Source organism: Dipodomys spectabilis, unplaced genomic scaffold (assembly GCF_019054845.1).
Source record: "Dipodomys spectabilis isolate Male_0828 unplaced genomic scaffold, ASM1905484v1 ptg000051l, whole genome shotgun sequence".
NCBI lineage: Eukaryota > Metazoa > Chordata > Mammalia > Rodentia > Heteromyidae > Dipodomys > Dipodomys spectabilis.
This window is the reverse complement of record NW_024870728.1, coordinates 6,377,583-6,391,466: the sequence shown is the minus strand read 5'-3', so window position 1 is coordinate 6,391,466 and position 13,884 is coordinate 6,377,583. Positions and strand designations below refer to the sequence as shown.

The 13,884-nt window shown below is 40.7% G+C and overlaps 1 protein-coding gene across 1 annotated transcript in view; it reads left to right on the top strand.

Moving 5' to 3' along the window:
• Nyap2 (neuronal tyrosine-phosphorylated phosphoinositide-3-kinase adaptor 2) overlaps positions 1-13,884 on the top strand; it is a 236,552-nt gene that overhangs the window by 136,710 nt on the left and 85,958 nt on the right. Inside the window, 1 exon segment of the mRNA XM_042679277.1 lies at positions 223-1,440. Within this exon segment, the coding sequence (XP_042535211.1) occupies positions 223-1,440 (1,218 nt within the window).

Here is a 13,884-nt window from a genome sequence, read left to right as displayed (position 1 = left end):
TCATATATCATATATATCATATATCACATGATATCATATATGATGATACATCATCATATATGATATATATGATATATATACTATACATTATATCTAACATAATATATATCATATATATACATGTAATCTAAGCCTCAGGTCTAGGTGGCAGGAGCCCCAGACAAAGCCTACGTGGCCGCCTTTCCTACCCTATTCATCCATTTCCCCCCCCCTTTCTTTCAGTGTCCGCCAAACCCAGACCGCACAGTGATGAGTACTCCAAGAAGATCCCTCCTCCCAAGCCCAAGCGGAACCCCAACACGCAGCTGAGCACCTCCTTCGACGAAACCTACATCCGGAGGCCGGGCCCGCGGAGGACCTCGCTGCCGCGGGAGTGCTCGCTGTCGCAGGTGGGCAGCCCCCCGCCGGCGGCGGGCGGGGAGGGCCCGGACCAGGAGGAGGAGCCCGTGTACATCGAGATGGTGGGCAACATCCTGCGAGACTTCCGGCGGGACGACGACGAGCCGAGCGAGGCCGTCTACGAGGAGATGAAGTACCCGCTGTTCGACGACGCGGGCCACGACCCGCGCTGGGACCCGCGCTGGGACCCGGAGCGCCACAGCTGCTCTTCCCAGTGCGCCACGCCCACCGTGCCCGACGTGGACGCGGCCCGGGCCGCCGCCGCCGCCGCGGGGCCCCCGCCGGGCGCCGCCCCCAAGGCGCCGCTCTGCGACATCCCCCCGCCCTTCCCCAACCTGCTGTCGCACCGGCCCCCGCTGCTGGTGTTCCCCCCGGCCCCCGCGCACTGCTCCCCCAACTCCGACGAGTCCCCGCTCACCCCGCTGGAGGTCACCAAGCTCCCCGTGTTGGAGAACGTGTCCTACCTGAAGCAGGCCGCGGGCTCGTCGCCCTCCTCCGCGCTGCCCGCGCCCCACGCCCACAAGCCCGAGAAGGACCCGCCGGGGGCCGCGCCGGGCCCGGCGGCCTCCGCCTCCGCCTCGGCCATGGCCCCGTCGTCGGTGGTGCTGTCGTCGTCGTCGTCCTCCTCCTCCTCCCCGCCGCCGCCGCCCCCCTGCACGCTGTACCGCGCCCAGTCTCCCCACGGGTACCCCAAGAGCCACTCCCCGTCCCCGTCCCCCGTGAGCATGGGCCGGTCGCTGACGCCCCTGAGCCTCAAGCGGCTCCCGGCCTACGACGCCGCCGTGCACTCGGCGGCCGGCCTGGCCCGCGGCCCGCCGCCCGGGACGCACGCCGCGGCCGCCGGCCCCAGGCCCCTGTCCCAAGACGGGGCCAGGATGGTCAACGCCGCGGTCAACACCTACGGGGCGGCGGCGGCGCAGAGTGGCTCCCGGGCCAGGACGCCCACCAGCCCCCTGGAAGAACTCACCAGCCTCTTCACCTCGGGACGCAGCCTCCTGAGGAAGTCCTCCAGCGGCCGGAGGTCCAAAGAGCCAGCTGAGAGTGAGTGTGCCAGGCCTGGCCTGGGCCCTGACGGGGTGGGGGGTAGGGGGGAGGATGGTGGGGCTCAAAAATCTGAAGTAAGGACAGGGACCACCGCCCAGGTAAGGCCTGGAGGGGCCTTGATCTTCAGCCCTGCGCCCTCAAAAGGCAAAGGCCCAATGCATTCCTAAGGAAAGGATGGATTGGGGATGTCACTGGCAGTAATTACAGATAGCAAGCTGCACCCCACTCAAAGTATCTCCTTTTATTGGGGGAGGAGACAGCACATGTAAAATAAGAATTCTTAACAATGGTCCTGGAAAAATCTAGCAGAAAAGAAACTAATAAACAGAACGCTCTAGGGGAAGGAGGGGGTGAACCTAAATATTGACCTGCAAAATTGTTAAATAGTAAAAAAAAAAAAAAAAAATAAGAATTATCTTTAGCTTATATGAAGAGAAACCAGCTCACCTAAGTCTCTATGAAAAAAATATTTAAAAAGCTCTGCAGGAAAGAAAGCAATTTGGTTAGCTGAGGATCTTTACAACATGCATACTTGGAATAATACGGAATAATTTTCTCCACATAGTTCATGCTGCAATATTCTTTCCTTCACAGAGAACTAAAGTAGACTTACTATTTCACACTATAATTCGTATCTTATTTTATGGTACTCTTTTTAGATCTATTGATTGATACATAAGTTATGAGAAATCATTAGCTCGGTGAGCACTTTTTTTCCACCATTGAGTTTAAAAGATGAAGAGATCTCTCTGTATCTGCCATGAACCGTTGTATGCCCTAAGTATATTACTTCACAGTTGTACGTACATGCTGAAGTCAAAATAGATCCAGGTCTGTTTTCTCTGTATATAGTCCATTAAATAACATCAGTTTCTTTCATTTAAAAATGTCTTAACCAGGCACTGATGGCGCACACCTACAATCCTAGCTCCTCAGGAGGCTGAAATCTGAGGATTGCTGCTTAAAATCAGTGGGGGCAGAAAAGACTTGTAAGACTCTTATCTCCAATTAACCACCAGAAAAATGAGAAATAGTGCTGTGGCTTGAAGTGTTAGAGCACTAGCCTTGAGCAAAAGAGCTCATGGATAGCACCTAGGCCCTGAGTTCAAACTCCATGACCAAAAAATAAATAAATGAAAATTAAATTAGAAATAAAAATGTCTTAATTAGCTGGATACTAGTGACTCACATCTGTAATCTTAGCTACTCAGAAGGCTGAGATCTGAGGATTGAAGTTTGAAGCCAGCCTGGGCTGGAAAGTTTGTGAAATTCTTGACCTTCAATTCAGTGGCAAAAAAGCTGACAGTAGAGATGTGGCTCAAATGGTAGAGATCTATCCTTAAACAAAAAAGCTCAGAGACAGTGTCCCAGGCCCTGAGTTCAAGTCCCAGAACTAGCACAAAAAACAGCATGTCTTAGGTAGCCAGATTCTGGATTGCTCACATCTGGAATCCTAGGTATTTATGAGGCTGAGTTCTGAGGATGGGGACTGAGAGCCAGCAAGGACCTGAGATCCGTGAGAGTTGTGTCTCCAGTTTACCAGCAAAAAGCTAGACGTGGAAGTGTGGCTCAAATGGTAGCGTAATTCCATGAGCTTGATCCTCTGAGTTGAAACCCCAACACTGGCACAAAGAAAAACTTTAAAAAGCCTTAGGTACTTCAACTAGCAATCGTCCATGTATCAGATCATTTTCCCTTCTACTTCCGTCATACTGTACGAAGAAAGCTCCTGAAATGAAAATGAAGGCAAGGTATAAAATCAGCTCAAATGCTCCTCAATGGAAAGACCTGGCCAACATCATGTTAAGTGAAGCAGTTTAGGGCCCAAGAGACAAAGGATGCATATTTTCCCTTATATGTGAAAGCTAGATTTATCTTAGGAACTCAAATAACATTGGGGGGTATACAACTGTAGAAAAATGTATTAACTGAAATATGGCAGATTCCAAAGAGAACTCAGCAATGTAATTCCTTAGACAGGCAAAGTCACAGTTCAACAAAAAAATCCCCAGGAAGTGGGTACTTGAAAGGAGTCCGGTGTGGTCAAGAGGAAAGGGGTAGATGAATGATGAGAAGAGGAAAATAGTCAAGACTTTAACGTATGTCCTACAAAATTAAGAAGACTAAGGGAAGGAGTGGCTAGCAAGGGATGGGTGAGAATATTGAAAGGAGTGACATTGATCAAGAGGCATTGCACCCATACACTGCTTTGTTAAATGACTACTCTGTTACACCACTAAGCATAATTGAAAAAAATTAAAATTCCTCAGTATTTGCAATGATGAGGATGACAGTGACATTTTTAGATAATAATCATTTTCCCAGTATTCCCTCCCTTTTTCTAGAGAGATTTGTGAAAGCATTAGTCTGAAATAATGCCGAACATTTTTTTACTTAACAAAAAGGCAGTGGTTTTTTAGTAATTTAGGCATACATCAGAAAGTGTATTCTATAGCTTTAAGAATTAGGAAGAACCTCTTCATAGAACACTTGTTTTCAGCTAGGACAATTTTTCCCCCATGGATGTTTGACAAAGTCCAGAAACATTACTAGTTGTTACCCTGGGGTACCTCTTAACATTTATTGCATAGAGACCAGTATGCAGCTTAATAGCTTACTATGATGCACCTAATTACTTGGCCCATATAAAGCAAGGTTTTGACAAAAAAAGAAAAACTATGTACCACATATTTTCTTTGAAAATATATAGCTGTTTCATCTTAAGAGTCGGTGAAACTTCCAGATTTCCTCCCTACCTATCAACTTCTTTAGAGGGTTCTTAACAGCTCCATCTGGCAGATCTGCCAATTAGCTATAAAAACTGTATGTAAAAGAAAGGATTAATGAAGTTATTTCAGGAGAAATGCATCTGTTATAATCGGTCTATGTGCTGTATATCACAGACTCCTCTCCTGACTTCAAAATGAGCTATGGGTGCTTCTAAAACAGTTCTTCTATGGGAAAGTGATACAGGCTCTTTATAGATTTTAGGAAGCCAAAGATCGGATTCCTTTCCCTGTGTTATTAAGGTTGCATCAACCCTTCGGAGGACGAGCCCTGGGTTGCATTAGCCCTGGCACTTGACTTTACATAAATGGGAGGGGAGAAAAATGGAAATGGTACAAATGAATAATTAAATTGCTACTTTCTTTTGACTCTAGAGGGAAATAAAAATGTACTATCAGATGCTAAAAAGAAAAAAAATCCACAGGTCTTAGATACCTTTTTGTATTTTGTAAGCAAGATACCAAAAATATTGATAAAATTCACAGTCACCTGATTGTTGGTGCTGTCATAACATAATGCTGTAACTCTCCTTTTAATCTTATGCTTATCTTTGAAACAGAGTAAGAGACATGAAGTAGTATTGCATCCAGGACTTAGGAAATTCATTACTTTTATAAGAATTGTTTCACATTTCAAAGATAGAGGAAAACCAGTCTCTCTTTTTCCCTGTTCCTTTTAGTTCACCACTAGAGTCCATTGTTTATTTCAATATTTTGGTGGTAGTGATGATTGAACTCAGCTTATGTTTCTTTGGTTCTGGCTTACTTCATTTAAGACAATTTTCCAAGTCCTTCCATTTTCTTATGAATGAGGCAATGCCATTCTTTCTGATGGAAGCATAGAATCCCATTGTGTATGTATGCCATATTTTCTTGACCCACCAAGGGTCATCTGGGTTGATTCCATATCTTAGCTATGGTAAATAATGCTGCAATAAACATCGTTGTGCCAGTAGCTTTAGTATGGTCTTGTTTGTAATCATTCAGGTAACTGCCCAAAAGTGGAATTGCTGGGTCATAGGGGAGCTCTGTGTGGAGTCTTGAGGAACCTCCATACTACTTTCCAAAGTGGTTGAACAAGTTTACACTCCCACCATCAGTGCATTAAGGTTCTTAATAGATACCCAGAAACACAACAAATCAAAGAATTTCATGAAGTTGCAGAGCTTCTGCATGGCAAAGGACATAGCTAGCAAGATCAATAGAAAGCCCACAGGTTGGGAGATCTTCACTAACCATACAACGGACAAGGGTCTCATATCTAAAATATACCTGAAACTCAAAAAATTAAATTCCCCAAAAACAAATCCTCAAAGAAACAACTGCCCAATAAATAAGTGGGCTAAAGACTTAAAGAGGAACTTCTCTAAAGAGGAAAGAAGGATGGCCAATAGACACATGAAGAAATGCTCGACCTCCCTAGCCAAAAAAGAAATGCAAATCAAAACAACATTGAGATACCATCTCACCCTAGTTAGAATGGCTATAATCAAGACTCTAATAACAACAGATGCTGGAGGGGATGTGGACAGAAGGGAACCAAGCTGTTCTTATGACTACGGCTTTGAAGTTTGGTTTTGGTATTCCTCCAGGACTGTTCTTTCTGCTAAGGATTGTTTTTGCTATTCAGGGACTCTTCTATTATTACATATGATTTTTTGGAATACTTTTTCTATATCATTGAAGAATGTTGGGATTTGACAAGTATTGCATTGGATTTGTAGATAGCTTTTGGAAGTATTCCCATTTTCATGATGTTAATACTCCCAATCCAAAAACATGTTCTTATTTTAGCTATTCTTTATGCTTTTGAATTGATAGAACACCTAAGTCATGAAGTAACTATTTTATTATAAATCACTAGCCATGAATCATAGAAATTAGACCAAATGAAAAAGGGAAAAGAAATACTTTCCTCCATGTTAGTTCACTTTGTGCTGCTAAAATAGAATTCCTGAGACTGGGAAATTAATTACATATTTAGATCATGCTATTGGAAGCTAGGAAATCTTAGAATATGCCACTGACATCTGGCAAGGGGTTCATGTTACATCATCATCCTGAGGCAGGAGGTGGATAAGCAAGGCAAGACGAAATCAAAATAGCAACAGAGGGCCAAACTCATTTTTACAGGCCCACAATGAGTAACCTCTACTCCCAATGACATTAACTGACTCTTAAAGGTGGAGCTCCATGAGCGAATCGCCTCTCTCTGGCTCTGCCTCTCAAGAGTTTTTCAATGGAAATTAATCTGCCAAAACTCAATATTTGGCATTTTTAGTAAAGCTATTACTCCAAAAAAGAACTTTCAAATAAATAAAAGGAACTTTTAAACTTAAAAAATAATGATTTGGAGCCAGGCACTTACAGGTCACATCTAAAAACCTAACTTCTCAGGAGGCTGGGATCTGAATATTGTGGTTTAGAGCCAGCACAGGCAGGAAAGTCCATGAGACTTGTATCAGCAACCACTAAAGAGCTGGAAATGGAACTGTGGCTCAAGTGGTAAAACATTAGCCTCGAACAAAGAAAGAGATCAGGGACAGCGTTCAGGCCTCGAATTTGAGTCCCAGGACTGGCACCCCCCCAAAGTAATTATTTTGAAGAAATACTTTTTAAACATACTTTAAATATATGTTGTTCTTGTTCTTAATATATATATGTACATACTGTACATATATGTATGTACACACAGTATATACATATATATATTTATTTATTTCCCAAATTTTAGGAAAAAGTGAGGAGTCTCCCATTATGTCCTGGCTATCTAAGGAATTCAGAACCATTGGTGGGATTCTCATTGATGTCTATGTGCAAAGGTGATGAGTCACGTGGTGGTCCAGACAGGAAAGGCCTTCCCGCCAGAGCCATCAGGGTTCCAAGCCATTTATAATGACAGTGATGCAGCATTAATTTCTTATTAACCTTGCAAGGTTAGTCTCCAGGGTAGCTTGAGGAAATAGAGCTAAGTAGTCTACTTCTGCTATTTAAATTCACTTATGTCTGTTTCTTCTTGTCTTCTTGCTCTTAGAGGTAGTTTTGACAAGTAGGTCTAGCTTCCTGAAACTCTCCTTTCCTCTTTTAACTCTTTTGTTCTTTGTAATATTACATGAGCTATCAGCTGTGGGCCAACAAACCAAATACCAAAACATGTCATCTAAATCAAGAGAATGACCTTCCATATAAGGACTTCCTATACTTAGCTTCCAAAAGCCACTTTAACTTACTTTTTAATGGCATGGATAGAGTTCTTGGATTTGAACCTAAGAGGTCTGAAATGCCGACTTCTTGAAACATAAACTGCCTAGAGAAGTATGTAATGATATTTGTTTATTTTTAGAAGAATCTACATATTGTGTTTAGCCTACTTAAAATCTCTTATTTTTCCCCTTGTGTAAACAGCTGCTGACAAAGATTGGGTAGGCTAAAAACAAAAGGAAAAACAGAGAGAGTGGACAATTGTCAATTTCTTATTTAAAGAGACTACATGACTCCACAGCCTGTAACTGTCCACTGAGAAGCATGTTGACTTGGGGCAGGATTTCTGGGTGCATGGTGATTATGATTTTTGCCTTTTTAAGGAATTACATTGGGAAATGGGTGCGGGGAAAGTGGTGGGATGGGATCAGGCAGAGAGAGGTAAAGGAATGAAGAGAAGAAGTGGGGGAAATGCAGTCAAAATCCAATGTATATAATAGAAAATTAAGAAAAGTGAGGGAAGGCTGGGTTGAGAGGAATCGGTGAGACTATTGAAAGGTGGCATCAATCAGAGTGCATTATATCTATAAATTGCTTTGTTGAATGGCAACTCCTTTGTACAACGTCTTAAAGATAATACAAATATTAACAAAAGTTTTAGGAGTTGACATATATGTAAATGTATTATATATATGTATACATATATTTATTGTGTGTGCGCATATCACATATCATATACATATATCTCATAGGCTGTACATTGATTTAAAATTTATTATCTGTTGCCAAAATTCTAAGAGGCCATGCTATCACTCCCAAGGATATCTGTTTTATAAGAAGAGGCCGTGACATGGACCAGTTAATGGTGGTCATCATTTGGTAAAGGAGGTATCAGATCTTTGCAATACTCCCCTATACTGCCTTTGGAATGTTTCAGTGTCACAGTGGGTTCTGATTCCTGGGACTGAGCTGTGTCTAAAGGTATGGGTCTGCCTCTGCCCATTGGGTCTCCACAGTATGAAATGATGTAGACAAACAGATGTGAGTGCAGACCACCAGGTCTTGAGGAAAAACTTAAGGATATTTGTACAGGTGTCTTTTGTCTATCTGACTCTCAGAACTGACATGCCCCCTCCTGAAACTCTACCTCATAAACTGACTTTTTAAAAAAAAATTCAGCTGCTTGCATCTTGGTCATAACTATATATAAAGGAGCTTCATGGCCCTGGCTACCAAAGACTAAATAAAATCCCCTAAACCAGTGCTGAATGGAAGTGAGAATCACTGCAGCACTGATCTGGAAACTGACTCAGAAAAGAAAAATTATAAAGTGCTCCCGCTGTGTGTCTAAGTACCACTTTGTTTCATTTTAGACCATAATGAAATTTTATATATATATATATATACATATATATTTCTAGCCCTTTTAATTATTCTTTTTTCTTAAAGCTAAAGAAATACCCAGTCAAAATGATGAGGTTACACCCAGTATAAGTAAAATTCTCTTGATTTTTGAAAATCCGTGAGACACCTTAGTTAGTTGGTCCCATGACACCCCCTGTTTCTCATTCAGGTGCTCCTAGAACAGTAATATAAAATCATTGAAAGAGACATAATTTCATAAATAATTGCTCACCTTTCTGGGGGCAGACCACAGCTGTCTTTGATTGATGCAGGCAGACATGTTTATCCCCTGTGTTTATATTGTCTGGTTTCTGAATCTTTAAGTGCAGTTTCTTGTCAGCAATTTAATCAGTTCCATTAAGAACTCCCTCGCTTTAGGCTTATAAAATGCAGAGACATTTTTAATTCAGAGAGAGAACTACACTGGGCTGTTGGAGAAAAAAATAACAAACAAAACAAGCTTCTCTCAATCGTATTTACTTTTACACACGTGAAATACACTAGAAATGATTTATTTGCCTCCTTTTGCTTTAGTTGAAATAGATTTCATTTGTGACTTCTATTTGCTATAATAGATTCTCAACACTTTGCCAATTGTGATTAATTAAATACTAGGTTTAAGCAAGGAGATTCCTATCGGCCACCTCATGATCGTTTTTTGTGTGGCTTATGTTCTATCCATATAACATCTAGAAGTTTAGCACAAGTCTGGATGGCACAAAAGTGATCTGTATCTTTGCTTCACAATAAACAAGCCTTGAAACTTAGGAGAAGTCAGTTCATTAAATAACTAATGGGATAACATTATTAATATTATTATTATTGTTATTATTGTTAGTACAGGGGATTAAACTCAGTGGCCTCATTGTGTTTGCTAGGCAAACACTCTAAACACTTGATCCCTTACCACCAGCCTTGTGCTTTTAGTTTGGTTTTTGATATTGTTTGAAGGGTCTTATCTGTCATCTTCCTATCTTTATCTCCAATCTCTGGAACAGCTGGGACCACAAGTGTTTACCACCACACACAGTTTCTGATCACCTTTTAATGCCTTAGCTTTCTCACTTTTCTAAATAAAATATTAGGTATCCAAACACAACTTCTCCTGCTTCCTGGTTTGATGTCCCTGTAAATAACTGGATGTGTAAATCCAACAACGTACAGCTTTTGAGTTTTTCTCTCTGATGCTAAAAGGGCTTCCCTTCCCCCCCCCAAAAAAATTCTGTAAAACAATGGCAGTCTATTAGTGAAGACCTAATTCAGTTGTCCAGCTGATGCTTCTTTGAATTCTTCCTTTGTTCTTCTGCAATGACAGGAAGCTTTGCTTTCTCATCAAAACAAAGGAACAAGAAAGACAAGGGCAGGAGGTTCTCATCATCTTAGTTCCTGAAACCATCTTTCTCAAAGTGGAAACCTGATAAATAGGTATTGGACTTGTTGACTTAATTCACATAGTGATTGAGAAGTGTGCCCAAGATTGAGAGGAAGAAAGTCATATGAGAAAGGTCTGACCATTAAATGAAGACCTGTCAGTTTCTATGCGCCAGAAAGTTTCCCGTTACAATCAATATTGCCATTTTAGCACACAGCAGCTATGTGGCACCCAGAATTCGCCGCTTCTGCACTGATGGGGCGTGTTTCAAATAACGGCCATTCTGTTTCAGTTAGGTTTATTAGAGAAAAAGGTAAAAAAAGAATATAGCCATCAAGCATCTCAATGTAGAGCATTTCATACATGTCAAATCACCATTAGCGTTTGTATAAATGAATGGGCTCTCAAAATCAATCCCTTTTTGTTCTCTGGGAATAAGAAGGTACAATATTTTAAAAAGAAAGCAAGAAACTAACTCTTTGTAACAGTAGTTATAATCTGTTTACCATTATGCATCATTGGAGTCAAATAGTAACTAGAATGAAAACCTATTCCAGGAAGTCATTTAACCTTTCTGAACAAAAAGCATTGAAATAATTCAGGAAGCTATTATGATGTCATTGGTGATGTTGAATCTAGGTGTTGCCAGGTAAAGATGAGTTTTACTTATGAAATATTTGAAAAACCTTTCTTAATTTTCAAAAAAATGGTTTATCAGAATATTATAAAGAATCAGCAATCCTAAGTTGAATAAGGTATCTGTAGTGACTCATGCTCTTTCTTGATTGAAACAGATATTATTGTTGCTGACTGGAGCCTAGGTGAATTAAATATTCTGTTCCTAGAAGATTAGCCAACCAACTGGACAATCAAAGTGAGAAGTAAAAATATTAAAAAGAACCAAAGAAAGTAAGGAGTGATATTAATATTGATGTTAGAAGCAGCATACACAGTCTAACCAGAAATAAGCAGAACAGTTGAATATAAGGAAAGCATTCCAATACATAGGATTATTGATGACTGAAAAACTCTCTCCTGCATTTTCTACTGATCATTTCTTAGTTGTGTATAATAACATTTTTCTCTCTCCTTTATTATACCTTATTACAGATAGATAGTATGTATATCTGACAAGAAAAAACAAAGACAGGAAAACCGTATCTAGAAAGAATCATCAAATAGGGACTGGGGATACTTGTTTGATCTGACCTTAGATCTGCCCACAGTTCTGAGTAGATACTTTACTTGTCTTTTAGTTTCCATGATACCTCTAAAATAATTGCAAGAGGTATAATGCTGGGATAGGATTTAGCTCCCAAAAGAACCATCAGTGCTGAAGTGAAGCATTGCTCTATTTAAATTATTGTACACCGGACATCAAAATTGCTTCTATATCTGCATACTAACTTTATTCTTTTGACTGACTAGTTAGTAACTGCTTATTAATGATTGCCAATAAGCGAGAGCTATCAAAATAATTTAAGCTTGTCATCAGTGTCAAAATAGCCTAAAAGAAGTTTCAAGCCTAATAACTGAAAAGAAAAAAAAAGCACCAACTATATCATAGCAGTCCTTCCTTGGTTGATTGATAATATTGAAGCCTGAAAGATTCATTTAGCTTCTGAAACAGGCTATGACTTTTAATATAAATTGGAACAAAATAATGAAGCCAAAGCTTCATTCCACATGGGTCTATGTGGAATGCTTGCATGGACAAATGACTTAAGTATATTTCTGCACTACATGCCCCTTCCATTTCATATTTGATTTCCTACAATCTCAGTTCTTTTCTTGCAAAGTTGACAAGGTTTCTGAACTGGTCTGTGACTGGGGACTCTTTATACTCTTGACTCCTTTAAATATTTGTGGGATATCTTCCCTTGCTAATTACTCCATAGAAAGACTTTTAAGTCCATGCAGTGTGATATGTTCATTAGTAATCCTTTATGTATTCTTGTCTTTGTCATTATCCTCGACAACCTCCTCCTCCTCCTCCTCCTCCTCCTCCTCCTCCTCCTCCTCCTCCTCCTCCTCCTCCTCCTCCTCCTCCTCCTCCTCCTCCTCCTCCTCCTCCTCCTCCTCCTCCTCCTCCTCCTCCTCCTCCTCCTCCTCCTCCTCCTCCTCCTCCTCCTCCTCCTCCTCCTCCTCCTCCTCCCCCCCCCCTCCCCCCCCCCCTTTGGTCCTCATCTTTCTATTTTGGACCTCTACCATTTTACTTACATACATCAAAACAAAAGTTAGTTTTTCTTAATCCTTTAATTTATGCATCTCTAACTTGCTTCTCATTGTCACTCAAATGGTTGGGCAATGTCTCCAGCCTGGCTTTTGCTTGTTATTTTGGCAAGGGAGTTTTGTGTATTTTTCCCAGGCTGCCTTCAAAGTATGATTTTTTTCTTACCCTTTTGAGTAACTAGAATTACAGGTATGTGCCCCCAGAAGACCAACCTAGGGACTCTTTTAAATTGCATCAACTAAAATATTTTCTATTGTAAACTGCACATTTAGTAGATATCTGTTGCAAAGTCAAATGACTAAGCTAATGATGGTGTATCCAAACTAAAGTTCATGACACATTTTTGAGGCTAAAGACTGTATGTTTTGTCCTGAGTGCTCATAATGCTCATGAGTATATTTTGTGTAAATTTATATTTGTGGATTTAAATTTTCCACAGCTAATATTTTAAAAAATTACTATGCATTAATAGATAAGGAAATTTCATTGTGATATTCTATGCATATGGACAGGGTATTCTGAGCAAGTTCATTCTGTTTATTAAATCCCATATGCTCCCTCAACTTCTCTTCTCAAACACTGTTTTTGCTCATTTTCAAAGTTATCTTTAATCGATTTTAAAAGGGGTTTTAATTCAATATGTCAGTTTATGAGTTCAATGACTCTTCATCATTGTCAACCTTTGTTCCAGCTTTCTCCATCTCTCCCAATCCCACTCCTTAAACTAAGTTACCCGGTTTCATTTTCACATTTGTACAGTGAATACTATGAGTTTCCATACTTCTCTTCTTTAATCTGCACCCTTCTCACTGACACCCTCCCTCCTAGGATGCATGTTCCACGTTCCTGGTATTCATCTTGTTGAATTACAGTTTAGTTGTTCAGAGGAGGTACACCTGTGTACACCACATACTAGTCAATTTGTGTGTGGGCTTGTTATTGTCTTTGTGTGTGTGCATACATATGAGTGTAACCTACTTAAATCCTCTTTATCCCACAGTATACCTTCCTTTTCCCCTTACACCCTCCTACTGATCACTCCCCACCAGAAAGCCCCTCTTTTACATGTCCTATCATTATCATCACATTATCATAATCTTCATATTTGTGGTATTTGGCTTTTTGACCTTAGTTCATCTTGTTAAGCATCATGATTACCAATTCAATCCTTTCTCCTACAGATGACATTTTTCCCTTTATGGCTAAGTAATAATCTATGGTACATATGGACCCTATTTTCTTTCATCATTCAACACTTGGTTGTTGTTGTTTGTTTGTGCTAATCCTGGGGTTTGAATTCAGGGTTTGGATGCTGGACCTACGCTTTTTTGCTCAAGAGTAGCACTCTCCCACTTGAGGCACAGCTCCACTTTCAGCTTTTTGGTGGTTAATTGGAGAAGAGAATCTCACAGACTTTCCTGCCTGCTCATGTTTTGAACTATGAT